Genomic DNA, 17,115 nt, shown 5'->3' with positions numbered 1-17,115 from the left:
CTTAGATTTCAGAGTTTGCTTCCAAACCTCTAATTTTTCATTCACACCTCCAAATATATTACTATTATTTGATAGATCTATAAAGAGAAATGACATAGTTCAAATTCCTCAAAAAAAAGAAAAAAAAAGAAAAAAGCGACATTGTTCAAGAAAGTGTATTTCATTCCCTACAAAAAAGAGACCACTTAATTTCAAACCTGTGCAAGCCAACCAGATGTTATCAATTCTTCTCCTCGAAATCAATACGAGTTCTTCTAGATATTTCATTGCGATCTTGTGTGGAGGTGAAGCCACTTACTTGGCCACCACTTCGTTCTTCATGCCTTAATTACTATTATTTGCTATATTATTTCTTGATGTTTGGCCAGAATTGGTCAAAACTAAATGGATCATCTTCCTTGGATTTGACAGGTGCATCTGTAGGATCAGCTCTTTCAGAAGTTCCAACAAGTGCCTTGTCAGGCTTAAAGCGGTCAGTCTTGATGATATTTTCTAGTTGCTACTCTCTTTAAGTATCAGAATCAACATCTTTCTTCGGTCTGTATACAGTAGACAGGGTACATTGAGTAGTAAATAAGCCTTTATCATAGAGGTTGTTGGCAGTGGCAAATCTAGAATCAATCCCTTTCTCCTGGTTGAACAATCTCTGGTCATATATCATGACCTCTGCACCTCTTGATGTAGAAGCCAATCCCAAGAGCCACCTTTTCGCTGATTTCACAGTCTCTAATTCTGGTGGTGATCTTTCTTCTCTTCTGACCGCCCATTGCTGCAACAACTTTTCTCCTCTCGCGACTTTTCTCCTCACTTATCTTTTCTCTCTGTAATCGACCCTCATAATCCACATGGTAGCTATCTTAGATCTTGCCTTGCGGGCAACTCCTGAAGTTCCATATCTTTCTTTTCCTTCTCTTTCATCATAATCTCTCTCTGAACCTTTGCCCTCATTGCAATTGCTACTCCAGCTGTCTCCTCTGTAACATACAGAGCCTCCGTAAGTTTTGCCAAATTATCATTGACCTGGACGTCCTGAAGTCCTCTACCATCAGCAGCAAGACGCTTATCAAGTGGGATTGTGTAACCTTTGGGGTTCTTCCAGTTTGATATACAAGACGGAATCTTCCAATCCTGCTGGTCTTTAATAGTAATAGGACTAGGAGGTGAATGCATAAGGGGCACGGGTGGTGAACCAGATGCCCTAGGAAAATTCTTGTGTTTGAACTTGCGTGGCTCCATAGGGTCCATCGACTTCTATTCTATCCTAATAATCCTCTCCTTCTTCGTGCCCCACTGAGAAGGCTTGTAGCTAATAAAGTTGGAGTCTCGAGAATGTGTAGGCTCTATAATCTTCTGAAGGGCAGCCTTGGTTTCCCGAATAGTCTCCTGAATCGGTCTTTTTTTTTCTTCCACATCCAAATGTTCATCATGATCCTTAACAAACTTTGTAACAAGGTCATTATAATGACGGTAAATGATTTTTTTTGTGTTTTCACCGTGCCTCACAATTACATCGTATCTAACTTGGTTGTGCTCGTCCACAGAAACAGGAAAAGTGTTTCCTCTAACTTTCTTTCTGCCCATATCGAGTGGGTACTAGGGATAATGGAGTTTGGGCAGGGGCGGAGCTACAGCTTGTGAAGGGTGGTCAGATGAACACGTTTCACCGGAATTTTTTTTTGGGTATATAGGTTAAATATAGATATATATGGTTATATACATACTATTGAACACCCTTGACAAGATAGAGGTGCACAACCTAGTGGTCAAGGGTGTGCAAATTTGCATTGGCAATGCGGGTTCGATTCCTATCAGATGCAGTTGCTTTTATTCTCCTTTTTAATTTGGAATAATTTTAAAGAAGGAACAGATCTGGGCATGAAGCCCAATTGCCCAACTAATGTGAAAGCCCACAAAATTTTTTATTCTCCTTTTTAATTTTAAAGAAGGAAAAAATTTGGGCATGAAGCCCAATTGCCAAATCAATGTGAAAGCATTGGCTATTGTTTTGCTGCTAAGCTGACTTTTTAAAAAAATAAAATTAAAGCACACTTTTTCAAATTTTAAAAAAAGGTCAAATTTAAGTTATAAAGTTAAACCCGTCCCTTTCTCTCCAGTTCATAACCCTTACACAGTTACACTTCTCTATTCCATCACCACAAATTCACAATCTTCTCCACCTTATTGTTAAAAAAAATAAATTAGAATTCGATGTTAAAGTCTTCAAGCTTCAATGGGCTATCATTATAATTTTTCTTCATCAACTATTGGAGTGTGAATTGTAAAAAGGTATTCTTCAATACTTCTTATCTTTTAGTTTAAGTTTTTCCCCCTTAAACTTGCTTTTGTGTATTTTTTTTGGTTTTGAACTAAGTAATTTAATATTCTAGTTTTATCTAGTAGATAACTTGCTAGTTAATATTATTTGGGAGGATGGGATAATGTTTCAAGTATTCATAATTTTTTTATTTGTGGAAATTGAATAATAAGTGTGATGCGCTTGATTTTTATTTTAGTTTGAGGTTTCAATGAGCTTGGAGAAGTATATTCGTAAAGTTTCAAAAATAAGTTCAACGTCTCAAAATCAATCCCGACGAGATGAAGATGTTGATCAAATAGAAATGCCATCTCATTCTTCTCAGAGACAAAAATATAATGTAAATGATCTGAAGGATGACCCTGCTGAAAGACCTCCGATTTTGAGTTATCCTCCAGACATTCGTGATGAGATAAGAATGGCATACATTCTAAAGCCAACCTCGAGATCATGAGTTTCCTCAAACAAACTTTTTTGGAACTCCACGTCGTTTTGTTTCTAAATGGTTTGATGAATATTCTGATTGGTTGGAATATAGTGTAAGTGCAGATACAACTTATTGTTTTCCTTGTTATTTATTTCAAGGAGAAAGCATTCATCAAGGTGGTGGTAATACATTTTCGATGAAGGGATTTATAAATTGCCACAGAAAAGATAGCTTTGCAACACACATTGGTCCTCCGAATAACATTCATAATCAATCAAAAAGGAAGTGTGAAGATCTTATGAGGGAAGAACAATCTATTGAGGCTGCATTACAAGTTCGACGAGAAAAGTAAGAATGAATATCGAGTTTGGTTAAATGCTTCAATCGATGTGGTCCAATTTTTTCTAAATCAAGGTTTAGCACTCCGCGGTCATGATGAAAGTGAATCATCCTTGAACAAAGGTAATTTTCTTGAAGAACTTTCTTGGCTTGCGGATAGATGTGATGACATTAAACCTTATGTGTTAGAAAAAGCTCCAAAAAATAATAAAATGATTTCTCATGATATTCAAAAAGATATTGTGACTGCGTGTAAGATTGAAACAATCAAAGTTATAATAAAGGATTTAGATGGTGACTACTTTGCTTTGTTGGTTGATGAATCAAGAGATATATCACGCAAAGAGCAAATGGCTTTTTGTTTACGATATGTTGATAAAAGGGAATTTGTGATGGAAGCATTTATTGGACTTGTTCATGTTAAAAATACTAGTGCTTTATCTCTAAAGAAAGCAATTGTGGATGTACTTGCTCACCATTCTTTAACTTTAGCTTATGTACGAGGTTAATGTTATGATGGGGAAAGCAATATGCAAGGTGAGTTAGGTGGTCTTAAAATATTAATTAGACAAAAAAGTAGATCGGCTCACTCGATTTATAATTTTGCTCATCAACTTCAATTGACTCTTGTTGTGGTTTCTTAAAGGTGTGTTCAAGTAGGAGAACTTGTATTATTGATTTCAAATATTTTGAATGTGTTAGGGGCTTCCTTTAAACGTGTGGATGAATTTTGAGAATCTCAAAAAGAAAAACTCCAAGAGGCATTAGATATGGGTGAGCTAGAAATGGGTAGAGGTTTGAATCAAGAACTTGGTCTTATTAAAGCCGGTGACACTCGTTGGGGATCTCACTATTAGTCATTTGCAAACTTTATTAGTAACTTTGCCTCTATTGTTGATGTACTTGATTCTCTTGTTGAAAATGCAAGTACTTCGGAAGAAAAAGCTAGCACATCGGGATTTCTCAGAAGTTGTCAAACTTTGGAGACTATTTTCTTGTTACATTTGATGAACTATGTTTTAGGAATCACAAATGATCTTAATGTGTCATTACAAAAAAAAGGAACAGGATATTGCTAATGCCATGATTCTTGTAAAAGTTTCTAAGAGAAGATTGCAAGCATTACGAGATAATGAATGGGATCCTATTTTAAAAAAGAATGTTGGTTGGGATTCACTCAAATAAAAGGTCAAGGAATTTTGAATAAGCATAGTATTCCATTACCCAATTATGATGAGCCATATGCTAACTCAAGGAGATCACGACGTAAAGTAGTTGATTATACTACTTTGCACCATTATTGTGTGGAAGTGTTTTATAAAATTATTGATTGGCAGCTACAAGAACTTAATGACCGTTTTAATGAGGTGAAAAGTGATTTGCTTAATGGTGCAGCTTGCTTGAATCCAATTGATACATTTTCTAGTTTTGACCTCCAAAAGATATTGGTGATGGCTAAATTATATCCTGATGACTTTGATAAGTTCAACATGAGGGTTCTTGAGAATCAACTTGTTAATTATATTATTGATGTTCGTGATATTGATAAAAGATTCTCCAATTTAGGCGGACTTGGGGAACTTTCAAGAAAGTTGGTTGAGACAAAAAAGCATTTAACCTATCCTCTTGTATTTCTTTTAGTGAAGTTTGCTTTGCTTCTACCCGTTGCCACAACATCAGTTGAAAGAGCTTTTTTCACAATGAAGTATATCAAGAATGATTTGCGGAATCGAATGGATGATGAATTCTTAGATGGTTGCATAGTGCCTTATGTAGAAAAAAAAGGTATTTAAGAATATTTCTAATGAGTGTATTATAGAAACATTTCAAGGGATGAAGCGTCGCTGAATGCACTTGTAGTTATATTTTCTAATCAAGATTTTATTAATAGAATTTGCTTTGTTGACTTTTCTATATTATATATTTCAACTTGTTATCCTATATGTTTTTTTATGATTAGTTTGGTTCAAAGATTCTTCTTCTTCAATATACGGTTTACAATATTTTTTACGACCCGCTTCTTTTTCTAAAAAAATGAACACCCTTAACCAAAATTCTGGCTTCACCACTAAGTTCGGGAAATGCTCCACCATCCCCAAAACCTTGTATTACAAGCCGTTTTGTCATATTGACTAGAAAAAAAAATCGATATTGCGACTGAATGAATATTGAATTGGAATGTTGGGATTTATATAAGGAAAATACACCATGTATAAACTGATACAGGAATAATCTCGGATATGGACTTAGGAGAGTGCGTGTTGGACCTAAGCCTTGGCATGTGCAATTGAAATGTAAAAGAGGCCCAAAATGCACCCAAATTAGCCCATAAATTACCTTAGATGGGTGGCCACTCTTTGAAGGGCCTTTTGGTCATTTCAAGTTATATTTTATAATAGTTATAAAAGGAACATTGTAGGGTTTTTAGATTTAGTTTTTGATGATATTTGTGAATCTTGAAAGACCAAAGAACACAAGTCCTCTCTCCTTGAGGCACCAAAACTGAAACTAGGATACAACAATAGGGTGGATTCTCTTTTGTTGTTGTTTGCTTGGAAACGTTGATGCTAGAGAGGTGCAATCCGATCTTATGTCATGTAAGAGATAGATTTATTGTTGTGTGTAGTGTTAAGGGTCCAAGAGTGTCTATTCTTGGGTTCTTAAGATTATACCTTCATGTGGTCTATCTATCTATCCCTTTACTTTCTTGTAATCGTGTTTAGTATTTGTGTTTTAATCTTGTGTTCTTGTTGTTATTGTTAAATCCGAATCTTGTGCCTTGTGTTCATCTTGTTCTTCACGTATTGTTGCTGTTTTGGTGTGAAATACACCTTGCTCACCTTGTATTCTTGTTGTATTTGTGAATCCGAGAGAGGTCTCCAATCGGTCCAAGGATCTTAGTAATTTGTGGACTGTTTTGGAGGGTTTTTGTGGATTGTTTTTGAGTGATTTCGTGCCTTTCAAGTTTTTATCGTATCATTTGGTATCAAATCATGGCTTGATCTTGTTCTCACAAGATCAATCTTGGGCTTGTTAGCGAAAAAATAATTAAAAAAAGTGTTCAAAACTGAAAAATTCCAGAAAAAATAGCAATCTGTCCGTGTTGTGTTCTTGGCCGAAAAGTGTGTTCTTGTTGTGTCTTGGCCAAGATTTTTACTTGTATTTGTTGTCTCTAAGTGTTAGTTTTGTTCCTCACTAACACATTGAGTCTTTATCTAGATTTGAGCTTTAAAAATTGACGTTGTTGTTGTGAACAAGAAGTGGCCGTGAGTTGAAGTTGTTGTTTTAACTTGGCTGTCTAGTGACCTTGTTGTTGGGCGTTGGTTGATGTTGTTTTTGATCTTCGTGGTTGTTGTTGTGTTCTTGTTGTTCATCACAACCTTCATTTAGTGTTAAAATCGAAAATACAACACCAAAGAAACTTGGCCATTTGTTGGTGGTTTTATTGTTGGTCTTGTTGTTGTGGAATTGGGCGTTGGAACTTGTTGTTGTTCTTGGGAGATTGTTGTTGGTTGTTTTTGTTATGGTTGTTGTGTTCTTGAAGTTCTTCACCATATTCATCACCTTGTTAATATAAAGTGAATGATAGATCCTAAAAAGTGAAGGAAAGAGGTGTAAGTAATTATTAGTCTTGAAAGACCCCTAACCACCAAAAGACTTTACATCACTTCTCAATTCCACTTTCCCATGAAATAAGGGTCAATGTTTTAAGGAGAAGTACAAGTCTAGTCAAAGACTTTTGAGTCTTGAAATTTGAATTTCAAAGACTAGTTTGTATTTTCCTCCATTGAACAATTTCCATCAAAGTCCAAATTATAGAATTGATCAAGACTTCCAAATTTAGAAAATAAAATTGTTGACCGAGGCCAATCAAGGATTGCCACATCACTAATTACTGTTCACTGATAAATTTTAAGCTCAAATTTTGATCTTTTAGTTTCATTTTGTATCTTTAGTTTCATTTGTTGATTCCCATACTAACTTACAAACTAGTGACTAATTACTAGATTGTGAGTTGGTTTGAAACCGTATTTTTTTTGTGTGTGTGTTTACGTTCCTTTGTGTGTTTTATTCTTTTGAGTCGTTGTACACACTTAATTCACCTCTAAACACCTCACGGAGTACAAGTAAGATTACAAGACTTGTGAGATTGAGTGTAAGGAATCCAAGAGACAAGAAATAAAAGAGAGAGTGAGGATGTTTTTGTACAACTAACGTGTTTTCTGTTTCGTAGGTAACTCCTTTGCCATAATGGACACCATTTTGGCCCACCTTGATACTATTACTTGAGAAATAGCTGAGGCGAATGCGGGTCTTGACAAATTGGGCTCGGATATGTCTACTATACTTGAGAGATTGGATCGAGTGGAGACCTGAAGGAACTCTCATATTTCTACTCCTGAAGCTTTTCCTCAAATGATCAACCCTCCAAAACCACCACTAAATGACATAGACATAAGCCATGCCAAAAAATGTCCTCAAACCCGAGACCTAAATGAGTCACTTCCCCTTCAATTCGATCAAGTCCAACAAGAGGGACTTGGAAGCCAATTTCCTCCCATCCAAGCTCCACAACCGAAGCTCTCCCTTACCAAATCATTCTTATCAACTGAAACTCTACTTCACCAAAACCAATATATCCATGTAGAGGAGTATGGTAGAAAGGAACATGAAGGATATGGAGACTACTACAATACTTGTATGATGGTAGGAAACTTATTTTGGATGAGATTGAAGACAAGGCTTAAGATGGAGAGGAAGTCAAGGTTCAAAATAAAGATGTTGGCCGAGACTTGTTGTTATTGAGTCCTCGGATTCTTCATGATTTTGTGGACTATTTTTTGACTTGTTTTTTGTGACTTGTTTTTGGATTGTTTTGAGTAGGTTTCCTTTGAAGTGACCAATTGAACGAGGTGAAGCCGTGAATTTGTGGATAAATTCCTCTCAAAATGGAGAGGATGATACGGAAATAATCTCGGATATGGACTTAGGAGAGTGCGTGTTGGACCTAAGCCTTGGCATGTGCAATTGAAGTGTAAAAGAGGCCCAAAATGCACCCAAATCCGCCCATAAATTACACTAGATGGGTGCCCACTCTTTGAAGGGCTTTTTTGGTCATTTTAAGTTATATTTTGTAATAGTTATAAAAGGAACATTGTAGGGTTTTTAGATTTAGTTTTTGATGATTTTTGTGAATCTTGAAAGACCAAAGAACACAAGTCCTCTATCCTTGAGGAACCAAAACTGAAACTAGGATACAACAATAGGGTGGATTCCCTTTTGTTGTTGCTTGCTTGGAAAAGTTGATGCTAGAGAGGTGCAATCTGATCTTGTGTCACGTAAGAGATAGGTTTATTGTTGTGTGTAGTGTTAAGGGTCCAAGAGTGTCCATTCTTGGGTTCTTAAGCTTATACCTTCATGTGGTCTATCTATCTATCCCTTTACTTTCTTGTAATCGTATTTAGTATTTGTGTTGTAATCTTGTGTTCTTGTTGTTATTGTTAAATCCAAATCTTGTTCCTTGTGTTCATCTTGTTCTTCACGTATTGTTGCTGTTTTAGTGTGAAATACACCTTGCTCACCTTGTATTCTTGTTGTATTTGTGAATCCGAGAGAGGTCTCCAATCGGTCCAAGGATCTTAGTGATTTGTGGACTGTTTTGAAGTGTGCTTGTGGGCTGTTTTTGAGTGATTTCATGCCTTTCAAGTTTTTATCGTATCATAAACCTAAATAGGAAAGGGATACTTCCTACTAGGAAAAGGAAGTAATTTCAATTCCTTGCCGGAAAGGAAAAAGGCACGGTAATGAAGGAAAATATTTTATTTTAAACTCAACTAAGTGTTCTTATATCTCTTCATTAGTCAATTAACCTTTTTTCCTATTATTTTTACTAGTATACATACCCGCGTGATGTGAGAAGAGAGTTCAAGAAGAAAATCTTAAAAAATATTTGTAGACATTGAAATTTCTTGGACTCTATAAAAAGAGTTCAATTTTTGTTAGAGTTCTTGGGGGCTAGTTTATCCTAAATCTAGCTTGGTGACTATTCTGCCTAAACCCTAAATTACGACTGTATAAAGGGGGCAAATATTCCTTTAAAGAGGCATCTCTAGTATCCCACAAATTCATGGGACATTCACAAAGAGGTCAACGATCTTGAAAATCCCAATAAACTCATGGGATATTCATAAAGAGATCAAAACCATCTCTTCTTGATAATCAAATACATGAAGAAGATTCACAAATCCTCCTTTCATGGAGATCAAACCCAAATATTCCTACATTCGAGAAATACGCTACTAACAGCCCTCGAATTACGGAGAAATGTATATCAAATTCTAATATTCCTACGTTCGAGAAATTCGCCACTAACGGCCCTCAAATTATGGAGAAATTCATATCAAGTCCAAATATGTCTGCGTTCGAGAAATACGCTACTAATGACCCTCGAGTTACAGAGAAAATCAAGAGAGAAAAATCAAGGGAGCAATAGATTTGTACCCATATTCTTGATCAATAAAATTATTGTTTCTTCATATTTTGTTTGTGGTTGAAATTTATTTTTCATGAATTAAATTATGTCGGAAATAAATTGGCACGCCTAGTGGGACCAAATCTGTCCTTCATCTCTTCTCTCCTAAATTAAATATGCAAATCTGTAGCCGTAGGATCGTAAAGATGGAAGCGGTACTTCAAGACTCGTCTTTGAGTTTCATCAAATCTACACTCCGACAAGCCTTGAAGTAGGGGGCATTTGTAGACATTGAAATTTCTTGGACTCTACAAAAAGAGTTCAATTTTTGTTAGAGTTCTTGGGGTTAATTTACCCTAAATCTAGCTTGATAGCTACTCTACCTAAATCTTAAATTACGCCTATATAAAGGGGGCAAATATCTCTTTAAAGAGGTATCTCCAGTATCCCACAAATTCACGGGATGTTCACAAAGAGGTCAACGATCTTGAAAATAAGATTCACAAATCCTCTTTTCATGGAGATCAAACCCAAATATTCCTACGTTCGAGAAATACTCTACTAACAGCCCTCGAATTACGGAGAAATTTATATCAAATTCAAATACTTCTACATTCGAGAAATATGCCACTAACGACCTTCGAATTATGGAGATATTCATATCAAGTCCAAATATATTTGCGTTCGAGAAATACACTACTAACGACCCTCGAATTACAGAGAAAATCAAGAGAGGAATAGATTTATACCCATATTCTTGATTAATAAAATTATTGTTACGTCATATTTTTGTTTGTGGTTGAAATTTATTTTCCATGAATTAAATTATGTTGGAAACAATATTATTTATTTTCTTGATTATATAAATTATTTATTCATTTATTATTAATTGTGAATTTAAATTATTTGATCGAAGACCATTTATAAGAAGACCCAGTATGGAAGAAAAGTTATTTCATTCATATAAAATTACCCTAAGATTTTGTGTTATGTACAATAAGATTCAAATTTTGTTGATGAACTCATAAAATTAATTATTTGGATAAAGAAAATTTTTGAATCCAAATTATTAATAGAAAGATATGAGGATTTTTGATTCTTAATTTCTTCTCACTATCATATTTATACTATGTTTTGAATAATATTAGCCATTTGTTATTGTAAAAAAAATATTTGAGCAACTTCTTAGATATTTTTTTAGGCAACATTGAGGTAGATTGCAAAATGATTTTGACAGTTTAATTGATGAAATCATATCATGAATATGACTTCTGTTAAATCAAGTAAAAATTCTAATTGAATTAAATTAGGGGATATACTACTTAAATTATGTTTATGGCCAAACCTGCTCAAAAGGAACAAAAATATTATTTGAAAAAAGTTAAGAGAAGATATTCTTCATAATATGTAATAACAACAACATAATGTTGTTCTATATTATTTTGCAGAAATTGGCAAGCTAGTTTCACAGTCCGATCATAGATTTAACGTAGTTATAGATTATTCTGCAGAATGTTAAGGCAAGGTAGTTTCACAGCTTGGTTATTGATTATCAAAAATGTATTTATAAAGGAAATGAATTTCATAGACTGATTGATAATAATTATTTTTATATGTCCACATAAATTTTTGATCTGAATTTACTTTCACAAAATGAAATATTTGTCAAAAAGTCTAGACTAATATTCAAGACTTTTCAAATAATATATCCCTTACTACATTACAAACATAACAATTAGGACCTTCAACCAATATATCCCAAATATTTAAGGTAGATATATTAGAAGCTAATTTTGTAAGAAAGGTTACATTTTTTGATATATGTTGAAACGTGGGGGGCTACACCACACTGTGGGGACCAGGTCCCTTAGAATCAGACACAAGCAATAAAACAGTAAAGCAAGAGGAAATAAAAACTTTGCTGGTAATTAAAGAATACAAAGATTTAATGTGGAAACCTCTTTGCTCAAGGGAGGAAAAATCACGGCTGACACTCACAAGCACTCAACAATCCACTATAATCAAACTCACGATTACAAACTCCATTGAAACTTAGCTCTAAGTACCACTAGTTTGCAATAATTTATTACAAACTCTCCTTGACAACTCTGTCAAGATCTCACCTCAATATTGATTAACTCTAACCAATATCAACTCAGGTAACTCTACCTAAGCACTCTAAAGACACAAGAAAAGCATTACTCTTATAAGACGAGTAATTCAGTTACATACCAAGACTTGACTTAAGAACAAACACTCTCTCAGCACAAACAAGATTGGAACTTGAGCAATATTTGAATTTTCATCGATTTTCTCTTTGCATAGCCAAATTGCAAAAACTATAAAATTGAGGAATGTTCTTTTCTATTTATAGTTGAATAATGATTAGGGTAATTTCAATTGGGCCATGTATCTTGACTGATACATAGCTCACCTGTGTAGTTTGTTACACTAACAGACAAAACTACGTAGGACAGTGACAGATGTATGTTTTCATGAATACCCAGGGACCTGGTCCCTTGTTGATACGGATGTAAGGAGCTCAAGGCCATTCAAAAGGAGTCTAGCTAAAGAGTTACAAGGCCTACAAGCCATGTTCATGTAGATGGAAGCTTGTGACTGTGTCATGAATTCACCTAAAGAAAGGCATATGCTAAAGTGTGAAGAGGGGCCTTGAAACTTTCCAAGGCCGCCTACTATTTGCACTCCAAAGGCGCCTATCTTTAGAGGCTCATAAAGGGAAATTTGGTCTTTGTATGTAATAGATATAAAGAGACATTTAGGCTTCTATTTCATTAGTTATTAAGGAATATTGAGTGAACTCTTTTGAGACTTTTCTTTCTTCTCTCTTGTGAGTAGAAACCGTAACTAGGGCATCCTTGAGTGTGGAAGCACTAAGGTTGCAAATTGGCTTAGAAACATTGGTGCTTTGGGGAGGTTTGAGTCCCTTTTGTGTCAACGTAAGAATGTGGTATTTCTATTACAAGCTTTAGTGGGTTTTAATGTTTGATACACACCTTGGTTCCTATTGTATTGTGATAGTTATGTCTCACTATCTATCTTTAATTCCATGTTCTTAGTTTGTATTTTTGTCTCTTAATCCGATTGTGTTTGCCTCTTGTGTTAGTGTTCTCGGATTTCATCTCTTTTTTTAGGCTTATTTTCATCTTTATAGATTAGATCTATATCATTTGGTATCAAGAGCCACATTTTAGGGTTGTTCCTATAACTCTCTATCTTGGATTATTGTTACCTTAAAGAAAATCTTCACAAAAAGAGTCAAAGTCCAAACAAATCACAAAAAAATGTTGAGTCATGTTAGGCCGTCCTAGATCTACTTATATCTACCTAGTTTTTGTGTGTTTTGATAGTTTCTAGTGCTAGATCCTTGCTTACTAGCACTAATAGAGTCTAGATCTAAGATTTGAGCTAGATCCAGATTATTTTAAGCATTCCACCATTGTTGAACTTGTGTTTGAAGCTTTTAGAGAGTGGATCTCGTGTGAGTTATTGTGATTGTGATGTTTTTGAAGTAATTTTGTGTTATTTGTGCTTGGCTTGGCAAAGGGACCTTAGATCTTCAAGAAAATTTAAATTTGGAGGTCATTTACCTTGTGGTCAAACTTGGTCAACTCTTGAATATTCTTGTTGTTCTTCCTCATCTTTATATCTTGTTGAAGAAAAATATTCAAAAGTGCTTGTTTGATCTTGAAAAAGGAGGAAAGAAAGTGTAGTAATTGTTTGAGGCAATTTCCAAGCACCTTCCTAGTCATCCAAAAGAAAGAAAACAACAAAAAGGAAGGAATAATCAAGTACAAGTGCAAGTACAAGGGGGGACCAATTCTATTCAAACTTATTTGGAGCTTGAAAAGGCTCCAAACCTTTCTTTCCCCCTCCCCCAAAGCCAATCCTCCTCTTCTTAGTTGAAGCTTTGGCCAAGACACAAAATTGAAGAGCAAAAAATTTGCAAAGTTGACTTCCAATCACAACGTGCCACGTCATCATTTTGTGGACAACCGAATTGTAGCTCAAACTTGGATTTCTTAGTTTTCATTCTTGTTTCCTTAGTTACATTTTGTTTATTTTATCACTACTTAGCAAACTAGTAACTATCTACTAGGTTGAGAATTAGTTTAGAGTCCCTTCTTTCGTGTTAATGTCCTTTGTGTGCTTTTTCTCTTTTGTGAATTCATTGTAATTTGTTGGTTCAAGACCAAAACAAGTTTTCTTTGAGTCAACTCAAACGAAAATCTATTCCGGGAAAAAAGTAGACTCATACCTCAATCACTCATGAAGTACAAAATGATTTCAACACTTGTGAAACCGAGTATGAGAGTGTGGTGAGGTTATTTTGAACTAACTTGTTTGTTCATTTTGTACGCTTGATTTGTTTAGGTACATTGTGACGGAAGCCGAGGCTACCACTTCCCAAACTTTGGAAATGATGTTGCTAGTGCAATCTTGGCTCAACTTGAGTCCATTAACTGTGATATGAAGATGATGCAAACATATATTGGATCAATGAAAGGGGATATGGCATCACTGAAGGGGGATATGTCAACATTGAGTGGGAGGATGGATCAAGTTGAGAGTCAAAGGAACTCCCGACCCTCCACTCCTCAACACTACCATGCGTCTTCGAGTGGACAAACTCAAAACACCTCTACTACCATCACACCTGAGACCCTCCATCAAATGCTCTATCCACTAAGACCTCCACAAAATCACATCCAAACCCCCACTTACTCACAAACTCAGAACCCTACAAGACCACTTGACCCTCAAGTCACTCAAGTCTAACAAGAAGAACTTGGAAACCAAATACCACTCCCAAACCCTAATTCCCCACTATAATACCCACTTAACCAAAGACCATTTCCCCCCACAAAATCCTATACCTCCCAACCAAGCTCAACTAGACCAAAGGCTATTCCCTCTACAAAATCCAATACCTCAATTCTAAGCCCCATTTAACCAAAGACCCCACCAAAAACCAAATCCAATACCTCCTTACCAAACTCTACTTAACCAAAATCAACCCATCCATGTAGAAGACTATGGTAGAATGGAACAAGAGGGTTATGGAGTCTACAATGATGACTACTTAATTGAAGAAGAGATGTGGGGTAGGTATGATCAAATAAGACCTCAAGGTAGATACCGAAGGCATGAGGGTAGACATGGTCATGAAATTCCACAAGGAACCCGACAGGTGGGCATCAATTCTATAAAGGTTGGAATTCTTATTTTCAAAGGTGAGAGTGATCCCGAGGTGTATCTTTCATGGGATTCTTCTTGTGAAAAGCTTTTCCAAGTTAATGATCTTTCCGAAGAGAAGAAAAGTTGCTATGCTATAGCTTACTTTGAAGGCTATGCAAATACTTGGTGGAATTACACAAAAATGCTTGGGAATGTGATGATTGGTGGTCAACCTCCTCCTTGGGAAATGTTGAAGAGGCTTATGAGGGAGAGATATATACCGGAGAATTATAGACATGAGCTTCTTGCCAAGCTATATAACTTGAGGCAAGGAAGAAAGAGTGTCATGACTTATTATAATGAGTTTCAACAATTGATTTTGAATCTTGATCACCGAGGAGAGTAAGTACATCATGACATCATACGCTTCAAAGTTGGGTTGAACAAGGACATATATTCACGTTTGACTCTTCACAAATTTGAAACCATTGATGGTATTTACCAAGAGGCTATGGAGATTTAAAAGGAAAACAAAGAGAGGTCGCCCTATTAGTCCAAAAGTCCACAAGGATCCGCGGATTGGTCTAGAAATAAAGAGGTAATTCAACCATCTTCAGGTTGGAACAAGAACAAAATTCCTTTATCTAATGCTCCATAAGCCATGACCAAGACTACTCAATACCAACCTCTAAGAATTGAAGGTAAGCCGAATCCAACTTCCAATTTTAAAGGGTTTAAATGCTTTAAGTGTCAAGGTTGAGGACATAGGGCAAGTGAGTGTCCAAACTAAAGAAATGTAATCCTAAGGGAGGGGAAGTTGTATTATATTGGAGAGGAGGTAGATTTAGAATCCAAGGAGAATTAGGCCAAGCCTCAAGATGAAGAGAAAATTGATGATGAGGTACAAGAAGAATGTCAAGTTCCAAACTTTGTGCTGAGAAGGGTCATGATGAGCAAGGCAATAAATGATCCAAGTCAAAGAGAGAACCTATTTCATACCAAGTGCCTTATCAAAGGTGGTATGTGTACCATGGTAATTGATAGTGGGAGTTGTACTAATGTTGCTAGTGCTACTATGGTAGACTTCTTAAAACTTCCCACTACTTCACATACAAGTCCCTACAAGCTTCAATGGCTAAATGATTGTGCTGAATTAAAGGTGACACGGCAATGTATGATTCGGTTCAAGGTAGGAAACTACCAAGATGGAGTGTATTGCGATGTTATTACCATGCAAGCTTGTCATTTGTTGTTGGGTATACCATGACAATTTGATAGGTCTACCAAACATAACGGAATAACCAATAGGTATTCACTTGAGCATGGTGGCCGAAAGTTCTCACTTCACCTACTCTCACTATCTCAAGTGAGTAAAATATATCAATAATTGAAGGAATTAACATAAAAGGTAAAAAAGGCAAGAACCCAAGATTAGTAAAGTTGTATAAGTCGAGGGGGTCTCAAATTCTAAGACTAAAGGACCTATGGTTATGTTGGCTAGGAAGAAGGATCTCTTTAAAGAGCATGATAACCAAACACCTACGCTTCTTCTAGCCCATGCTTTTACTACTAACTCTTCTTTTTGTTCTTCTATTCCCCTTTATATTTCCTTTATTTTGCAGGAATTTGATGATGTTTTTCCAAAGGAACTCCCACAAGGGTTGCCCCTACTTTGGGGTATTGAGCATCAAATAGATTTTGTGTTGGGTTCTCAATTGCCCAATAAATTAGCATATATAATTAACCCAACGGATACCAAAGAAATTCAAAAGAAAGTTGAGGAACTTCTCAATAAAGGATACATAAAAGAAAGCATGAGTCCATGTGTGGTATCGGTCTTGTTGGTGCCAAAGAAAGATGGAACATGGAACATGTGTGTGGACTGCCGGGCCATTAATAAGATCACAGTAAAGTATCACTATCCCATTAATCGATTAGATGATATGCTTGATGAGTTGAATGGCTCTTGTGTGCTCTAAAAAATTGATCTTAGGAGTGGCTATCACCAAATTAGAATGCAATCGGGTGATGAATGGAAAACCATCTTCAAGACCAAATTTGGTCTCTATGAATGGATGGTTATGCCATTCGGCCTCACTAATGATCCTAGTACTTTCATGTGGTTAATGAATTATGTGATGAAACTGTTCTTTGGAAATTTTGTTGTTGTGTACTTTGATGATGTCTTGGTTTACAGTAAGTCCCTTGAAGAACATGTGTTGCATTTGGAAAGTGTATTTGATGTCCTTAGAAAGGAGAAGTTATATGCTAATCTTGAGAAATGTTCTTTTGGCATTGATAAAGTTGTGTTCTTGGGATTTGTTGTACGTTCAAGTGTAGTTGAGGTGGATGAATCCTAGATAG

General features: G+C 35.7%; 1 protein-coding gene and 1 pseudogene across 1 annotated transcript; one reads left to right on the top strand and one right to left on the bottom strand.

The window, feature by feature from the left end:
* Positions 1 to 23: 23 nt before the first annotated feature.
* LOC107868857 lies at positions 24 to 1,602 on the bottom strand (annotated as a pseudogene).
* A 923-nt stretch (positions 1,603 to 2,525) lies between these two features.
* Positions 2,526 to 4,873, top strand: LOC124897962. Its single transcript, XM_047411588.1, has 5 exons — positions 2,526 to 2,718; positions 2,900 to 3,089; positions 3,241 to 3,544; positions 4,104 to 4,241; positions 4,418 to 4,873. The coding sequence occupies exons 1-5, from the start codon at positions 2,526 to 2,528 to the stop codon at positions 4,871 to 4,873; spliced, it is 1,281 nt and encodes a 426-aa protein (XP_047267544.1).
* The last annotated feature ends 12,242 nt before the right edge of the window (positions 4,874 to 17,115 follow it).

This window comes from Capsicum annuum, chromosome 4 (assembly GCF_002878395.1).
Source record: "Capsicum annuum cultivar UCD-10X-F1 chromosome 4, UCD10Xv1.1, whole genome shotgun sequence".
Classification (NCBI taxonomy): domain Eukaryota; kingdom Viridiplantae; phylum Streptophyta; class Magnoliopsida; order Solanales; family Solanaceae; genus Capsicum; species Capsicum annuum.
This window is presented reverse-complemented; position numbering and strand designations above follow the sequence as displayed.

Bases quoted from the DNA above. Each gene is read 5' to 3' on its own strand.
- LOC124897962 (XM_047411588.1), top strand. From the start codon at position 2,526: ATGAGCTTGGAGAAGTATATTCGTAAAGTTTCAAAAATAAGTTCAACG. The intron at 3,090-3,240 runs GTAAGAATGAAT...GCTTGCGGATAG, and splicing joins TTACAAGTTCGACGAGAAAA to ATGTGATGACATTAAACCTT. The intron at 4,242-4,417 runs GTTGGTTGGGAT...ATTGATTGGCAG, and splicing joins ATCCTATTTTAAAAAAGAAT to CTACAAGAACTTAATGACCG.